At 43.9% G+C, this 14087-nt stretch overlaps 1 protein-coding gene across 1 annotated transcript in view; it reads right to left on the bottom strand.

Moving 5' to 3' along the window:
• CFAP251 (cilia and flagella associated protein 251) overlaps positions 1-14087 on the bottom strand; it is a 128958-nt gene that overhangs the window by 31639 nt on the left and 83232 nt on the right. The window contains exons 17-19 of the mRNA XM_073585997.1: positions 13838-13949; positions 11523-11686; positions 6330-6420 (exon numbers count right to left, since the gene is read on the bottom strand). Coding sequence (XP_073442098.1) covers positions 6330-6420; positions 11523-11686; positions 13838-13949 — 367 coding nt within the window. The remainder of the gene's footprint in view (positions 1-6329; positions 6421-11522; positions 11687-13837; positions 13950-14087) is intronic.

The raw sequence follows: 14087 nt of genomic DNA, 5'->3' as shown, positions 1-14087 counted from the left end.
GTCAGCCACCCGTTTGTACCTGGCACTCATGCTCAACAAACGCTGTTTCACCCGCCTCCAGACTGATGACAATTGGGCTCCTAGCTGATCCTCCTCCGGGACACCCCCGGAGTCACCCTGACGTAAGGTACAAAACTGAGGATGTTGACCGTACACACAAAAGAATGGAGACTCTCCTGATGACTCTTGGCGGTGATTATTTAATGCGAATTCGGCCAGAGGAAGGAAAGTAGACCACTCCTCCTGGTTGTCGGACACAAAGCATCGTAAATACTGTTCTAGATTTTGGTTCATGCGCTCAGTTTGTCCATTAGACTGTGGATGAAACGCCGATGAATGTGACAACTTGATCCCCAACCTTGAGCAAAAAGCTTTCCAAAACCTCGCCACAAATTGCGTACCCCTATCAGATACTATGTCAGACGGTACTCCGTGGAGTCTGACCACCTCCTTTACAAATACCTGAGCCAACGTCTTAGCATTGGGCAAAGAGGACAACGCCACAAAATGCGCCATCTTTGAAAAACGGTCAACCACCACCAGGATGACCGTGTTCCCTGCCGAGGCTGGCAAGTCAGTGATAAAATCCATGGAGATTTCTGTCCATGGCCTATTGGGTACCCCCAGAGGCTGTAGCGTGCCAGCAGGACGGGTTCGGGGTGACTTAGCCCTAGCGCACGTGATGCAAGCTGCCACGTACGAGACCACGTCCTGCCGGATTTTGGGCCACCAGAAACGACGCGATACCAGCTCTAAGGTGCCCTTCACCCCTGGGTGACCAGCCAGTACCGAATCGTGGTGTTCCTTCAACACCTTAGGCCGAAGATGCAGGGGTACAAATGATTTGTTGGCGGGAAGTCCTGGTGGTACCTCCTCTTGGGCCTCGGCAATCTCCGCCTCTACCTCAGTCGTGAGAGCCGAGACCACTACCCCTTTCTGGAGGATGGGTACCGGCTCTTCCCGAGGTTCTCCCCCCGGAAAACACCTAGACAAAGCATCCGCCTTGGTGTTTTTAGCCCCGGGACGATACGTCACAAGAAAATTGAAACGAGTAAAAAACAATGCCCAGCGAGCCTGCCTAGGAGACAGACGCTTGGCCGACTCCAGGTAGAGCAGATTCTTATGGTCGGTGATAACTGTGACCTGGTGAGCCGCCCCCTCCAAGAAGTGTCGCCATTCCTCAAAAGCCAGTTTGATGGCCAACAACTCCCTGTTGCCGATATCATAATTCCGTTCGGCCGGCGACAACTTCTTGGAGAAGTAGGCGCATGGATGCATCTCGCTCAAGGACGAGCCTTGAGACAGTACTGCCCCCACTCCCACCTCCGACGCATCAACCTCTACCACAAAAGGTTTAGACACGTCTGGTTGCACCAGAATGGGGGCTGAAGCAAAACTATTCTTCAGACGCTCAAATGCACGTATAGCCACCTCAGGCCAGTTCGCCAGATCGGCACCCTTTTTTGTCATGTCCGTGAGCGGTTTGGCGACAGTCGAAAAGTGTTTTATAAATTTCCTATAATAATTCGCAAACCCAAGGAACCGCTGGAGTGCTTTCAGACTCTCCGGCCTCTCCCATTGCAACACCGCTTGCACCTTAGCGGTGTCCATTTTAAAACCAGCTGCGGACACAATATATCCCAAAAAGGGCAACTCCTGGACAAAAAATAAACATTTTTCCAGCTTAGCATAGAGCTGGTTCTCCCGGAGCAACTGTAACACCTGCCTGACATGCTCCAAATGAGTGTCCCGATCGCTAGAATAAATGAGGATATCATCCAGGTATACAATCACAAATCTCCCCAGGACATGAGCAAAGACATCATTAATAAAATGTTGGAAAACGGCAGGCGCGGTGGTCAACCCAAACGGCATAACCAGACTCTCAAAATGACCCTCAGGAGTGTTAAACGCCGTCTTCCACTCATCCCCCTGACGGACCCTTATGAGGTTATACGCCCCCCTGAGGTCCAGCTTGGAAAACCATTTTGCCCCCGCTACCTGGTTGAACAAATCCGGGATCAACGGCATTGGGTAGGGATCACGGATAGTAATCTGGTTTAACTCTCGGAAATCCAGACACGGGCGTAACCCCCCATCTTTCTTCTTAATGAAGAAAAACCCCGCGGCTACAGGCGAGGACGAAGGCCGGATGTGACCTTTGCTCAGACTCTCCGCGATGTAGTCTTTCAGAGCTTGTCTCTCAGGACCAGAAATATTAAACATCCTGGCCTTAGGTAATTTGGCCCCGGGTTTTAGCCTAATAGCACAGTCATAGGCTCTATGTGGAGGCAGTTCTGAGCAACCCTTCTCAGAGAAAACATCCGCGAAATCCTGCAAAGCCTCCGGCAGGCTGGGCGTCACGGCGGACACACATGTGGCCAAGCAATTGTCTTGGCAGAAACCACTCCATTGTACTATGTCCTGAGTTTTCCAATCAATTACCGGGTTGTGCCTGGACAGCCATGGAAAACCCAGGACCATTTGAGCTGGGAGATTACGGAGGACCCTACATGTAACCGACTCAGAATGTAGGACCCCAATGTGGAGTTTCACCTCTGCCACAAACTCAGTAATCTCCCCTTGAGGGAGGGGAACAGCATTAATGGTCACCACCTGTATGGGGTGAGGAAGTTTTTCAATCTTAAACCCGGCGGTGTGTGCAAACTCCTCATCTATGAGATTGGTGGCGGAACCGCTATCCACAAACACTGATATAGGTAGCTCTCTGCCGGCGACAATAACCTTGGCAGGGAGCATACATTGAGATACCATCATGGAGGATATGCATACGCTCAGTTGGGTCTCCTCCATACCCTCTGAGCTTAACAGTTTTCCGCCGGTGTGACCCTCTTAGGTAGTACCGGGCAAACGTTAACATAATGACCTCCTTTACCACAGTAGAAACATGCTCCGGACTTCCGGACTCCCGGAGCGCGAGGCTGAACCTGTGCCACGCCAGCAATCTGCATAGGTTCAGGGGACTCATCTACTTCAACCACACCTGCACCTCTGTTTTCCCCCAGAGGTAGCGTCTCCTGTGCCCCCTGATGAAAACGGCGATCAATACGTATCACCAAACTCATGGCAGACTCCAATGATGCCGGAGTCTCATACATCAGGAGGGCTTGTTTCACCCTCCCTGATACCCCATGAATAAACTGGCTCCGCAGTGCTGGGACATTCCACTGTGTGTCTACAGCCCAGCGGCGAAATTCCGAACAATAGTCTTCTGCCAAGCGCTCCCCCTGGCGGAGGGCGCGGATTTTAGATTCCGCTAGAGCCAGTCGGTCAGGGTCATCGTAAATGAGCCCGAGGGCAGAAAAAACATTATTGACCGAATGAAATGTAGCAGAGTCAGGTGGTAAGGAAAATGCCCATGCTTGGGGGTCACCACTCAGTAATGACAACACCAGCCCTACTCGCTGGGCCTCATTACCTGAGGATATTGGCCGCATGCGGAAGTATAATTTGCAGGCCTCCCGAAATACGACAAATTTGCTGCGATCGCCTGAAAATCGTTCTGGCAGCGGAAACTTCGGCTCTGCACCGATACCTGCAGATGCCGTTTGCACCTTTGCTACTACCAGGCCCTGCTGCTGAACTGCCCCATTCAACTCGGAGACCTGTATGGACAGCGCCGCCAACTGGCGGGTTATGGAATCTAATGGATCCATGGACTCCTGAAAAAATGTGGGCCGATTATAATGTCACGGGGGCTTAGTTCAACTAAGGCTGAAATACCCGGGGCCCCTGTGGTGTCCCTTTACTAGGGGAAACCCTGTCTGACCCTCAACCCAGGGTTTTTGCTGAAGGTGCAAATGCCTGAGCCTCCGACCTTTCCTTATCTCCTGCTCAGCCCTGCACTTAACCCTCCACCCTCCACCCAGTGAGAAGTCACCACCAAAGCTCCCACACAAATAATGACAGACAGGGAGAACTTAAACTGCACTGCGCCGCACACACACAGGAATAAACAGTAATGTGAACAGGGCACAACTAAACACAAATATGGGAAGGAGAAAGGATAACGACGGATCATACGACACCAGATATGAATCTCTCTCTCTTGAACACCTCCACTCCAGACCGGAACCACTTGGTATGAAACACAAGCTATAATCGGCGACGCCCATAGGCCAGCATGACTATTTAAAGACCGTGGGCGTGACTAACCATCCAACCTGGTCTCCAGCAGGATTAACCCCCGAGAGCCTGAAGATCAGGCCGGCGCCACTGAGGCTATAGTGGCTGGAGGTGGAACTACCTCTGCCTGCCGGATGCTGTGGTGTGAACAGCGTCCGACATGACAGTGGGTTGTAGAGTCCGTCTCATGCAACGAGTGTGAAAGCACAACCAACATTCAAAAGTGACCAAAACATCAGCCAGAAGCATTGGTACTGAGATGTGGTCTGTGGTCTGCAGAACCACTCCTTTATTGAAGATGTCTTGATAATTGCCAATAATTTCCATCTGTTGTCTATTCCATTTGCACAACAGCATGTGAAATTGTCAAACAGTGTTGCTTCCTAAGTGGACAGTTTGATTTCACAGAAGTTTGATTTACTTGGAGTTATATTCTGTTGTTTAAGTGTTCCCTTTATTTTTTTGGGCAGTGTATATTAGACCTGACATCAGGTTTTTCCATGTGGCGACAACCCGCAGCTACAGAAGTTGGGTTCGGTGTAGTGTGAATGGATGAAACTGAAAAATACTATTAGTAGTTATAGTAATATGGTTGGGATACATTTTACTTATGAAAACAGTTGAGGAATTCTAGCAAGACTGGATATTTTGGAGAGAATTTAGAAGCATGCATCGATTGCTGCGGTCATCCAAAAAATACCTTCCAAGCCATAATAGACATGAAATGTTTTTTAACCTTCAGTCAGTCGAGCCAAAATACTTACTTTATTAGTTGGGTGGGATCCATGGGACCCCAGTTTTCATATAGAAAAATAAACAACAAAATTAAAGAAGAATTTTTACTTTATTTAGTAACTTGAGGTACAACATCTTAGCTATATGATATTATAATATAACATTTTTAGTAATCATCAAAATTGACTAGTTAAAGGTTAATATCTACAGCATGCACTGAATTCTGCATTGATTTTTCCAGATGTGTGAACAGGTTTTGAAAACACATGTAATGAAATGTAATTTGCTTTGGATGTTTGTGAGGAATACTAATATGTTATGGATGCTATGACATTTTTGTGACCAGGACAAGAGTCATTAATATAATGGGGTAGTGTTGACAGCAGAAGAGTTGGCAATGATGCCACTGCTGGGTGGTGCACTTGCTGCCCAGCTCTTTCTTAATATTTCTGTTAGGGAGGTGATCTCCCCTTCTGCTGGTGAGTCTGGACACCACCCAACCAAGCTCCCTGAATAATCTGGGGGGACGATTAGCGGAGCAATGGCAGGGCTTGGGGACCAATAGAAGCACACTATTTAAGTGCCAAGTGACAGTCATTGCTTCTGAAGCGCTACATAGTGGATTAAATGTCTGTATTCTAATCTGGATCAGGAATTCACTACTATCTACAGATCAATCCTTTGGATTTCACTCTGGGACTGCTTGATAACTCTTTTGCCTCATATCTCAGCTTGACTCCACGGACTTGACCCAGCAATTACCCTGACCACGTCTCTGGCACCTGATTCTGTCATTGTCCCTACGTCTGTGGTGTTGACCTGTACTGCTGAGCATTTTATTATCAGCTCGCTCCGCCAACAGTTAAGGGGGTTTTACACAGCGATAACGCTAGCAATATCGCTAAAACGTCACTGATTTTGTGACGTTATAGCGATATCGCTAGCGATATCGGTATGTGTGATACTTACCTCCGACCGGCTCCCCCGCTGGCTGTCGCTGATCGCGCGAGATCTCGTCGTCTGCTTCCTGCTGGGCTTCCTGCTGTGTGCGACGAGCGATGCGTGGAGGCGGGCTGTGTGTGAAAGGTAAGTATCGTCCGCTGCTGCATCGCTGTGAGATCTTCCTGTATGGAAGCTCACTAGCGATCATTTAGCGATGCACCAGCGATCCTGACCGGGTCATATCGCTGGTCGGATCACTGGTGCATCGCTAAATGTAAAAGGGCCTTTACTCAAGGGATGAAACCCAGGGACCTCTGCAGCAAAGGCCTTTTTTTGGCTAGACCTAAAAATTCACAGGGCATCTGGGACCTGTTAAGCATAATAGCTTTCAGCAAGTTTTAGAGTGGAAGTCCTTTAAAGAGTATTTGGAACTAGTAAAACAATTTTCCCAATTATACAAGGTTCAAACTCTGTGTCCAAGAACTTTCCACTGGCTGGTCACCAACCTTGAATAATGCCCCATCTCTTCCTCCTGGCAACATTCCATAGAATGGAATCAGATCTTCTCCACCAAGGGAAGCAATGGCCTCCAAACATCTGCAATACAAAAAGAAACACCAGCAACAGCCGGATATGTAAAGATTTGTATTTTCACTCAGTAAATTTAATTTAATTCTTTACTGTGATTGGATCTTTCACTCGTCCACCTAAATGCACCATAAGAGTAAATAAAATCCACTGTTACCATAGGGACTCTGTGTTCCCCAATCACCAGCCACACAATATTCACTAATATACAGCTCTGGCAAAAATTAAGAGACCACTGCACTTTTTTATATAAATCAGCTTCTCTACATGTCTGACAGCCATTCCATTCCAGTGTCAGTTGAATTCCAATCAGAATACACCTCATTCTACGTAATGTGCTTCTGATTAGGTGATCACCTGCACCAAATCTTATTTAACGAAGGAAAGTATAAAAACCGTGCTGTGGTGTTCACAATCCTCTTGCAATAGGACAAGCTGAATGGCAAAACAAGTGCTAGTAATATCGCAAAAGTAATAGGAATGAAAAAATAACTTTTATCCATGCCAAAGGAATTGAAAGGAAAAGTCTTGAGTGAGGAAAAGAAGGGCTCAATTCTGGCTTTACTAGCAGAGGGATACAGTGAGCGTCATGTTGATTCCATCCTTAAAATTTCTAAGACAGCAGTCCATTACAACAAGGTCAAGTAGCAGACATTGAGGACAACAAAGCTACAGACCGGCAGAGGGTGAAAATGAATCTCCACTGATCGGGATGACCGTCATCTTATTCGAATGTCACTCAGCAACCGCAAGATGACATCAAGTAACCTACAAAAGGAATGGCAAATGGCAGCTGGGGTGAAGTGCACAGCAAAAACAGTTCATAACAGGCTCCTAGAGGCAGGGCTCATGTCATGTAAAGCAAGAAAAAAGCCTTTCATCAATGAGAAGCAAAGGAGAGCCAGGCTGAAGTTTGCCAAAGACCATAAGGATTGGACCATAGAGGACTGGAGTAAGGTAATCTTCTCTGATGAGTCTAATTTTCATCTGTGCCCAACATCTGGTCGTCTAATGGTTAGACGAAGACCTGGAGAGGCGTACAAGCCACAGTGTCTTGCAACCACTGTGAAATTTGGAGGAGGATCGGTGATAATCTGGAGATGCTTCAGCAAGGCCGGAATTGGGCAGGTTAATCTTTGCGAAGGACGTATGAATCAAGCCGCATACAAGGTTATCCTGGAAAAACAGTTGATTCCTTCTGCACAGGCAATGTTCCCCAACTCTGAGGACTGTTTTTCCCAGCAGGACAATGCACAATGCCACACAGCTAGGTCAATCAATGTGTGGATGAAGGAACACCACATCAAATCCCTGTCAGGGCCAGCCAAATCTCCAGACCTGAATCCCATTCAAAACCTCTGGAATGTAATCAAGAGGAAGATGGATAGTCACACGCCATCAAACAATGTAGAACTGCTTAAATTGTTGTACCAGGAGTGGCATAAGGTCACCCAAAAGCAGTGTGAAAGAATGGTGGAAAGCATGCCAAGACGCATGAAAGCTGTGATTAAAAATCAGGGTTATTCCACAAAATATTGATTTCTGAACTCTTCCTGAGTTAAAAACATTAGTGTTGTTGTTTCTAAATGATTATGAACTTGTTTTCCTTGCATTAATTGAGGTCTGCAAGTACTGTATTTTTTTGTTATTTTGACCATTTCTCATTTTCTGAATATAAATACAAAATTTAGTGCTTGTAAATTCGAAGACATGTTGTCGGTGGTTTATAGAATAAAAGAGCAATTTACATTTTACTCAAAAATATACCTGAAAAATTAGACAAACTGAAAATTTTGCAGTGGTCTCTTTATTTTTTGCCAGAGCTGTATGTATACAAATACCACTAGGACAAAGAGTCAGAATGTGATCATTGATGTCATTCAATGATGTTTATGATCCTCAAAATTCCCTGTGACACTAATGCACTTGTCAAATTACTGTAATGAGGCGATTTAGAACCACAATGAAAAAAAGACAACATTTCTTTGAAGCAAATATGACAGCAGGATCAGACTACGCTGAGTTTATTTGTAGTCTGTTTCCATGAAAATGCACTGATTTGCATAACAGCTGTAGACACAACCAGTAATTATTTTTCATATTAGATAGACTGGAGCTATAAAACAATGATTGGAAACAGCCTATAACATAAAGTGATTATATTTCAGAATTATATTTCTTTTTGATTGCCCCCCTTTAAGGAATTCTACCTTAATCAAGAATATAAAAGTAATTTCTAAGAGTGAAAACTGGTAAGTGGTTATTTTTACTGAACTTATAAGTCTAATTATCAGGCCAGGACACAGTTGCAACCTTAATAAAGCAGGCCATACACATGAGATAGCATTAACTGACCGCGATCTCTCCTAAATTTCACATACACATGGCTGGAGAAAGCCATGACTTACAGTCATATGTAAAAGTTTGGGCACCCCTATTAATGTTAACCTTTTTTCTTTATAACAATTTTGGTTTTTGCAACAGCTATTTCAGTTTCATATATCTAATAACTGATGGACTCAGTTATATTTCTGGATTCAAATGAGGTTTATTGTACTAACAGAAAATGTGCAATCTGCATTTAAACAAAATTTGACCGGTGTAAAAGTATGGGCACCCTTATCATTTTCTTGATTTGAACACTCCTAACTACTTTTTACTGACTTCCTGAAGCACTAAATTGGTTTTGTAACCTCATTGAGCTTTGAACTTCATAGCCAGGTGTATCAAATCATGAGAAAAGGTATTTAAGGTGGCCACTTGCAAGTAGTTCTCCTATTTGATTCTCCTATGAAGAGTGGCATCATGGGCTCCTCAAAACAACTCTCAAATGATCTGAAAACAAAGATTATTCAACATAGCTTTTCAGGGGAAGGATACAAAAAGTTGTCTCAGAGATTTAACCAGTCAGTTTCCACTGTGAGGAACATAGTAAGGAAATGGAAGAACATAGGTACAGTTCTTGTTAAGCCCAGAAGTGGCAGGCCAAGAAAAATATCAGAAAGGCAGAGAAGAAGAATGGTGAGAACAGTCAAGGACAATTCACAGACCACCTCCAAAGACCTGCAGCATCATCTTGCTGCAGATGGTGTCACTGTGCATCGGTCAACAATACAGCGCATGCATAACGCCTTTTTGTATGACCAAACAACTCAATCTTTGTTTCATCAGTTCACAGGACCTTCTTCCAAAATGTAACTGGCTTGTTCTAATGTGCTTTTGCATACCTCAGGCGACTCTGTTTGTGGCGTGCTTGCAGAAAAGGCTTCTTTCGCATCACTCTCCCATACAGCTTCTCCTTGTGCAAAGTGCGCTGTATTGTTGACCGATGCACAGTGACACCATCTGCAGTGAGATGAGGCTGCAGGTCTTTGGAGGTGGTCTGTGGATTGTCCTTGACTGTTCTCACCATTCTTCTTCTCTGCCTTTCTGATATTTTTCTTGGCCTGCCACTTCTGGGCTTAACAAGAACTGTACCTGTGTTCTTTCATTTCCTTACTATGTTCCTCACAGTGGAAACTGACTGGTTAAATCTCTGAGACAACTTTTTGTATCCTTCCCCTGAAAAGCTATGTTGAATAATCTTTGTTTTCAGATCATTTGAGAGTTGTTTTGAGGAGCCCATGATGCCACTCTTCATAGGAGAATCAAATAGGAGAACTACTTGCAAGTGGCCACTTTAAATACCTTTTCTCATGATTTGATACACCTGGCTATGAAGTTCAAAGCTCAATGAGGTTACAAAACCAATTTAGTGCTTCAGGAAGTCAGTAAAAAGTAGTTAGGAGTGTTCAAATCAAGAAAATGATAAGGGTGCCCATACTTTTGCACCGGTCAAATTTTGTTTAAATGCAGATTGCACATTTTCTGTTAGTACAATAAACCTCATTTGAATCCAGAAATATAACTGAGTCCATCAGTTATTAGATATATGAAACTGAAATAGCTGTTGCAAAAACCAAAATTGCTATTAAGAAAAAAGGTTAACATTAATAGAGGTGCCCAAACTTTTACATATGACTGTATCTCCTAGAAAACAAAAGGTTCGGGCAATTAAATTCAAGCTTCCCAACCCTAATCTCCTCCAATATCATCTGTTCAAAGAGTGTTGGAACCTGAGGAGGTGTGTTATCACAGGGCCATAGCTTTATTTTTGTCCATGTTCTTACACTGCTTCTACATTAAAGAATACAGTGAAGCAGTGGTGAGGGCCCAGATTATCCTTTTTGCTGTTGAACCATATATTTTGGACTTTATATTTATCAGGGAGCACCACCATATGCTTAGAAGCAGAGTCCATAGGGGTAAATGTATATGAATCATGCAGTGCTTGGGAAACCAGCAGTGCCATTGTTTGCTTTTCCAGGCTGTATACATCACACACATTACACTGCCAGCCAATCCAGTAGATAATGGCAACTTTGGACAACTTTTATATAATGTGTATGATGCCTTGATCTATTTGCACTACATTTGAACATACTTGTAATATGACTTAAAGAAGCACTCCCATTAATATTTTTTTTCACTAAATATGTGTATGTAGTGTAGCGTAATTGTGCTAATATACTCAGCTTCCGCTGCTTTCTCCAGAATCCAGCACTGTTCCGCTCTACTTCTCAGTGATGCCATCGCAAGTCAAACTCTCCGGCTCACTCTACGCGCAAGCCAGAAGTCTCTAAGAAGCGGAACAGGATGGCGCTGGATCCCGGAGAGAGTGGCAGTAGGAGAGTATATTACTATACTCACACTATATTGCACTCTATGCTCTACGTGTAAGCCAGAAGTTTATTTTACAATATAGACCTTTGAAGCCTTGGTCTAACACTCCATAGACTTACATTGTAAAAGCCACTTCTGGGTCACACAAAGCGTAGCGTGACCTGGAGAGTCTGCAGTGTTGCTACCATCAGTGAGAAGCGGAGCAGGATGGAGCTGGATCCCAGAGAGAGAGGCAGTATGTGAGCATATTAATACTGTATACTCACATAAAATTGCATACATATACCATATATATATATACACACACACACACACACACACATTTACTTAAGAAAATAAAATAATGGGAGTGCTTCTTTAAGCAGGTTACCATTTAGGTCTGTACTTACTGTAAGTTTGTTTTCCACATCATTACTGTACAGTCTTTTCCTCCAGCTGTAAACACGTATTGACCGTCACCTGAGCAGACAATATTGGCTACCCCATCCGGATGACAAATGAGAGCCATTGTCTTGTGTGGATTTCCATCAACTGGTAGAATCTGAAGTCCAACCTAAGCAGAGATATTGAATAAAACTGACATTGCAGTGACATTTCTAAAATACTCTGTAAATCAGATACCTACTAAGAGTTACATTGATTGGGTATGTCATTGATTGGATCTGTCATGATATTAAGAAGGAGTGTCAGTTTGCGTTTCTAGAGGAAAAATAGCTAAACATGAGCATTCAAGTTTGCCCTTTAAATAAATGACAATTAAAGAAACCGAAATCAAAGCATTAGGGGACAGGGGTCCAATTAATCTCAACATTATTGGGTCTCAGCACATTGATTAAATGACTTACTCAAGTGTTTCAAGGTCTGGTGTGAAGCTAGTCACTACTCACAATCTATATGTGAGGCAGAATGGTCAAGAGGTCCAAGGTCAAAAGCCAGGAGGGTACATCAAACAGAAGGAACAGACAAAGGCTTAGTCAGGTAATGTTCCAATGTCAAAATACTAGCAGGATAGCGGATCAGAGCAGAAGGGGTAAAACAGACGGATGATAAGAGCATGGTCTAAGGTCAGGAAAAGAAAGATATACCAACAGAACATAAGGCACATAGAGACAAACCACACAGTAGCTGAATGTATGTCTTGGGGTAACAGCCAAGTTAAGTAGCCTGGCAGTCACCTGGGAAAATAAACACCTGGAGACAGCCAGAACCTCCCAATCTTAGATTTGACGACCGAGCTGTCAATCAACACACTGACATCTGAGTATGCCCCTGAACCAGACTTGACGACTGAGCTGTCAATCAAAGTACTGACAGCTTCAGCACGCCCTTGTGCCAGATTGGACGGCTGAGCTGTCAGTAACTGCATCCCAGGCACACTGCACACTGAGGAGTAGAACCGTGGCACTGGTAATTCCTTTATGAGATGTGACTGTTGCTGCTTTCATTGTACCCACACACAGCCCTAGCCAAGCAAGTCACTGCCCTATTTAGACTGTGAAAAATGAGGATGAATGAACTCATTAATTCAGAGACTGCCCTTCCCGAGGTTGTTCCTTCCCGGGGAAAGACCTGGCTAGTCATTGTTTGCGTTGAGAAACATGTGATGGTGTCTCCGCGGCTTGTGTTTTGCATGTTTTTACATATTTCCCATAAGGGATGGGGGGCATTGCTCTAGAATCACTGCGTTGAGAAACATGTGATGGTGTCTCCGCAGTGTTGGATGTTGATCTCCATGAGTTCATTCATCCTCATTTTTCACAGTCTTCAACTAGGCATTGCTCCTACTGGCCAGTTTCCTACTCCACACTGATGAGGGGCAATACCCCGAAACAGCTGTCTGTGGATGGATACCATGTTTTGGCATAGGTGGTTTCCTTCATTGGAGACTGCCCTTCCCGTGGTTGTTCCTTCCCGGGGAAAGACCTGGCTAGTCATTGCTTGCGTTGAGAAACATGTGATGGTGTCTCTGCGGCTTGTGTTTTGCACTGCCCTATTTAGAGACTGCTTATATTTTAATATACTTTTCTACTTGTTAGGTAAAATACATTGTTGGGCACCCATTGTTTATTTCACTTCATCACAAAAAAACAGAATGAATTAACTTTTTTATATATGTACATTTATTTGAAAAAGTGATCTGTACTGACCCAAAATGTGTAATATAAACTACCTAGAAGCTGGTCCACCAGGCGCACCATTAACCAACTCTAGGGCCCACTTTTCAACTACATGCAAATGTGGCAGCATCCTCTATCCCAAATTAATATAATAATTAACTATATAGATTGCTAAATTAATAAGATACTGCCTTTGTCTGTACATAGTGATTGAAGTATATTGTGCCAAATACTGCTCATATAAGATGGTGGTGGCCCACTCTTGCACAGGGGCCCACTGGAGGATACTCCTGCTCTCCTGTTGGCCAGTCCATGCCTGCCAGAAACACATTTCTTTGTGTGGAACCACTATTTCTACTAAGCAGTATGATCATTTAAACTTCAACTTCTTTAATACTTTTCAACTTTACATGCAGAAGAGGGAGATCGTCTATCCACAGATATGATTGCAGCAGCTTATTTTCCTTTTGTTTTTTATTCGGGTTGTGCCATACACAACCTAATCAGGTGAGCATTTTCCTCACCCCCTGCCCCCTTATATGTTATCACCCTATGTGCGCTTGTTTTTTTTTCTTCACCCAACATACCTTGTCATCTATAATATATGCCAAGTAGCCTTTTCCTGAATCCTGACTATAGGAAGGAAATACTTCCATTTTCCTTATAGGAGAGCCAAATGTTGGCCCTAAGAGGGTCTTTCTGAAGATGAGAAACAGAAAAACACATTACAGTATATTATACAATATAATGTTATTTAGAATGTCATGAATTAACAATTGAGTAGCGATAGGTTTACACAATCTATGTGCTGTATATTCTAAGGTCTTTATCAAGCTT

Source organism: Dendrobates tinctorius, unplaced genomic scaffold (genome assembly GCF_039654945.1).
Source record: "Dendrobates tinctorius isolate UK_male_01 unplaced genomic scaffold, ASM3965494v1 ptg000090l, whole genome shotgun sequence".
NCBI lineage: Eukaryota > Metazoa > Chordata > Amphibia > Anura > Dendrobatidae > Dendrobates > Dendrobates tinctorius.
The sequence above is the reverse complement of the archived record's forward strand: the minus strand, read 5'-3'. Positions and strand labels throughout refer to the sequence as shown.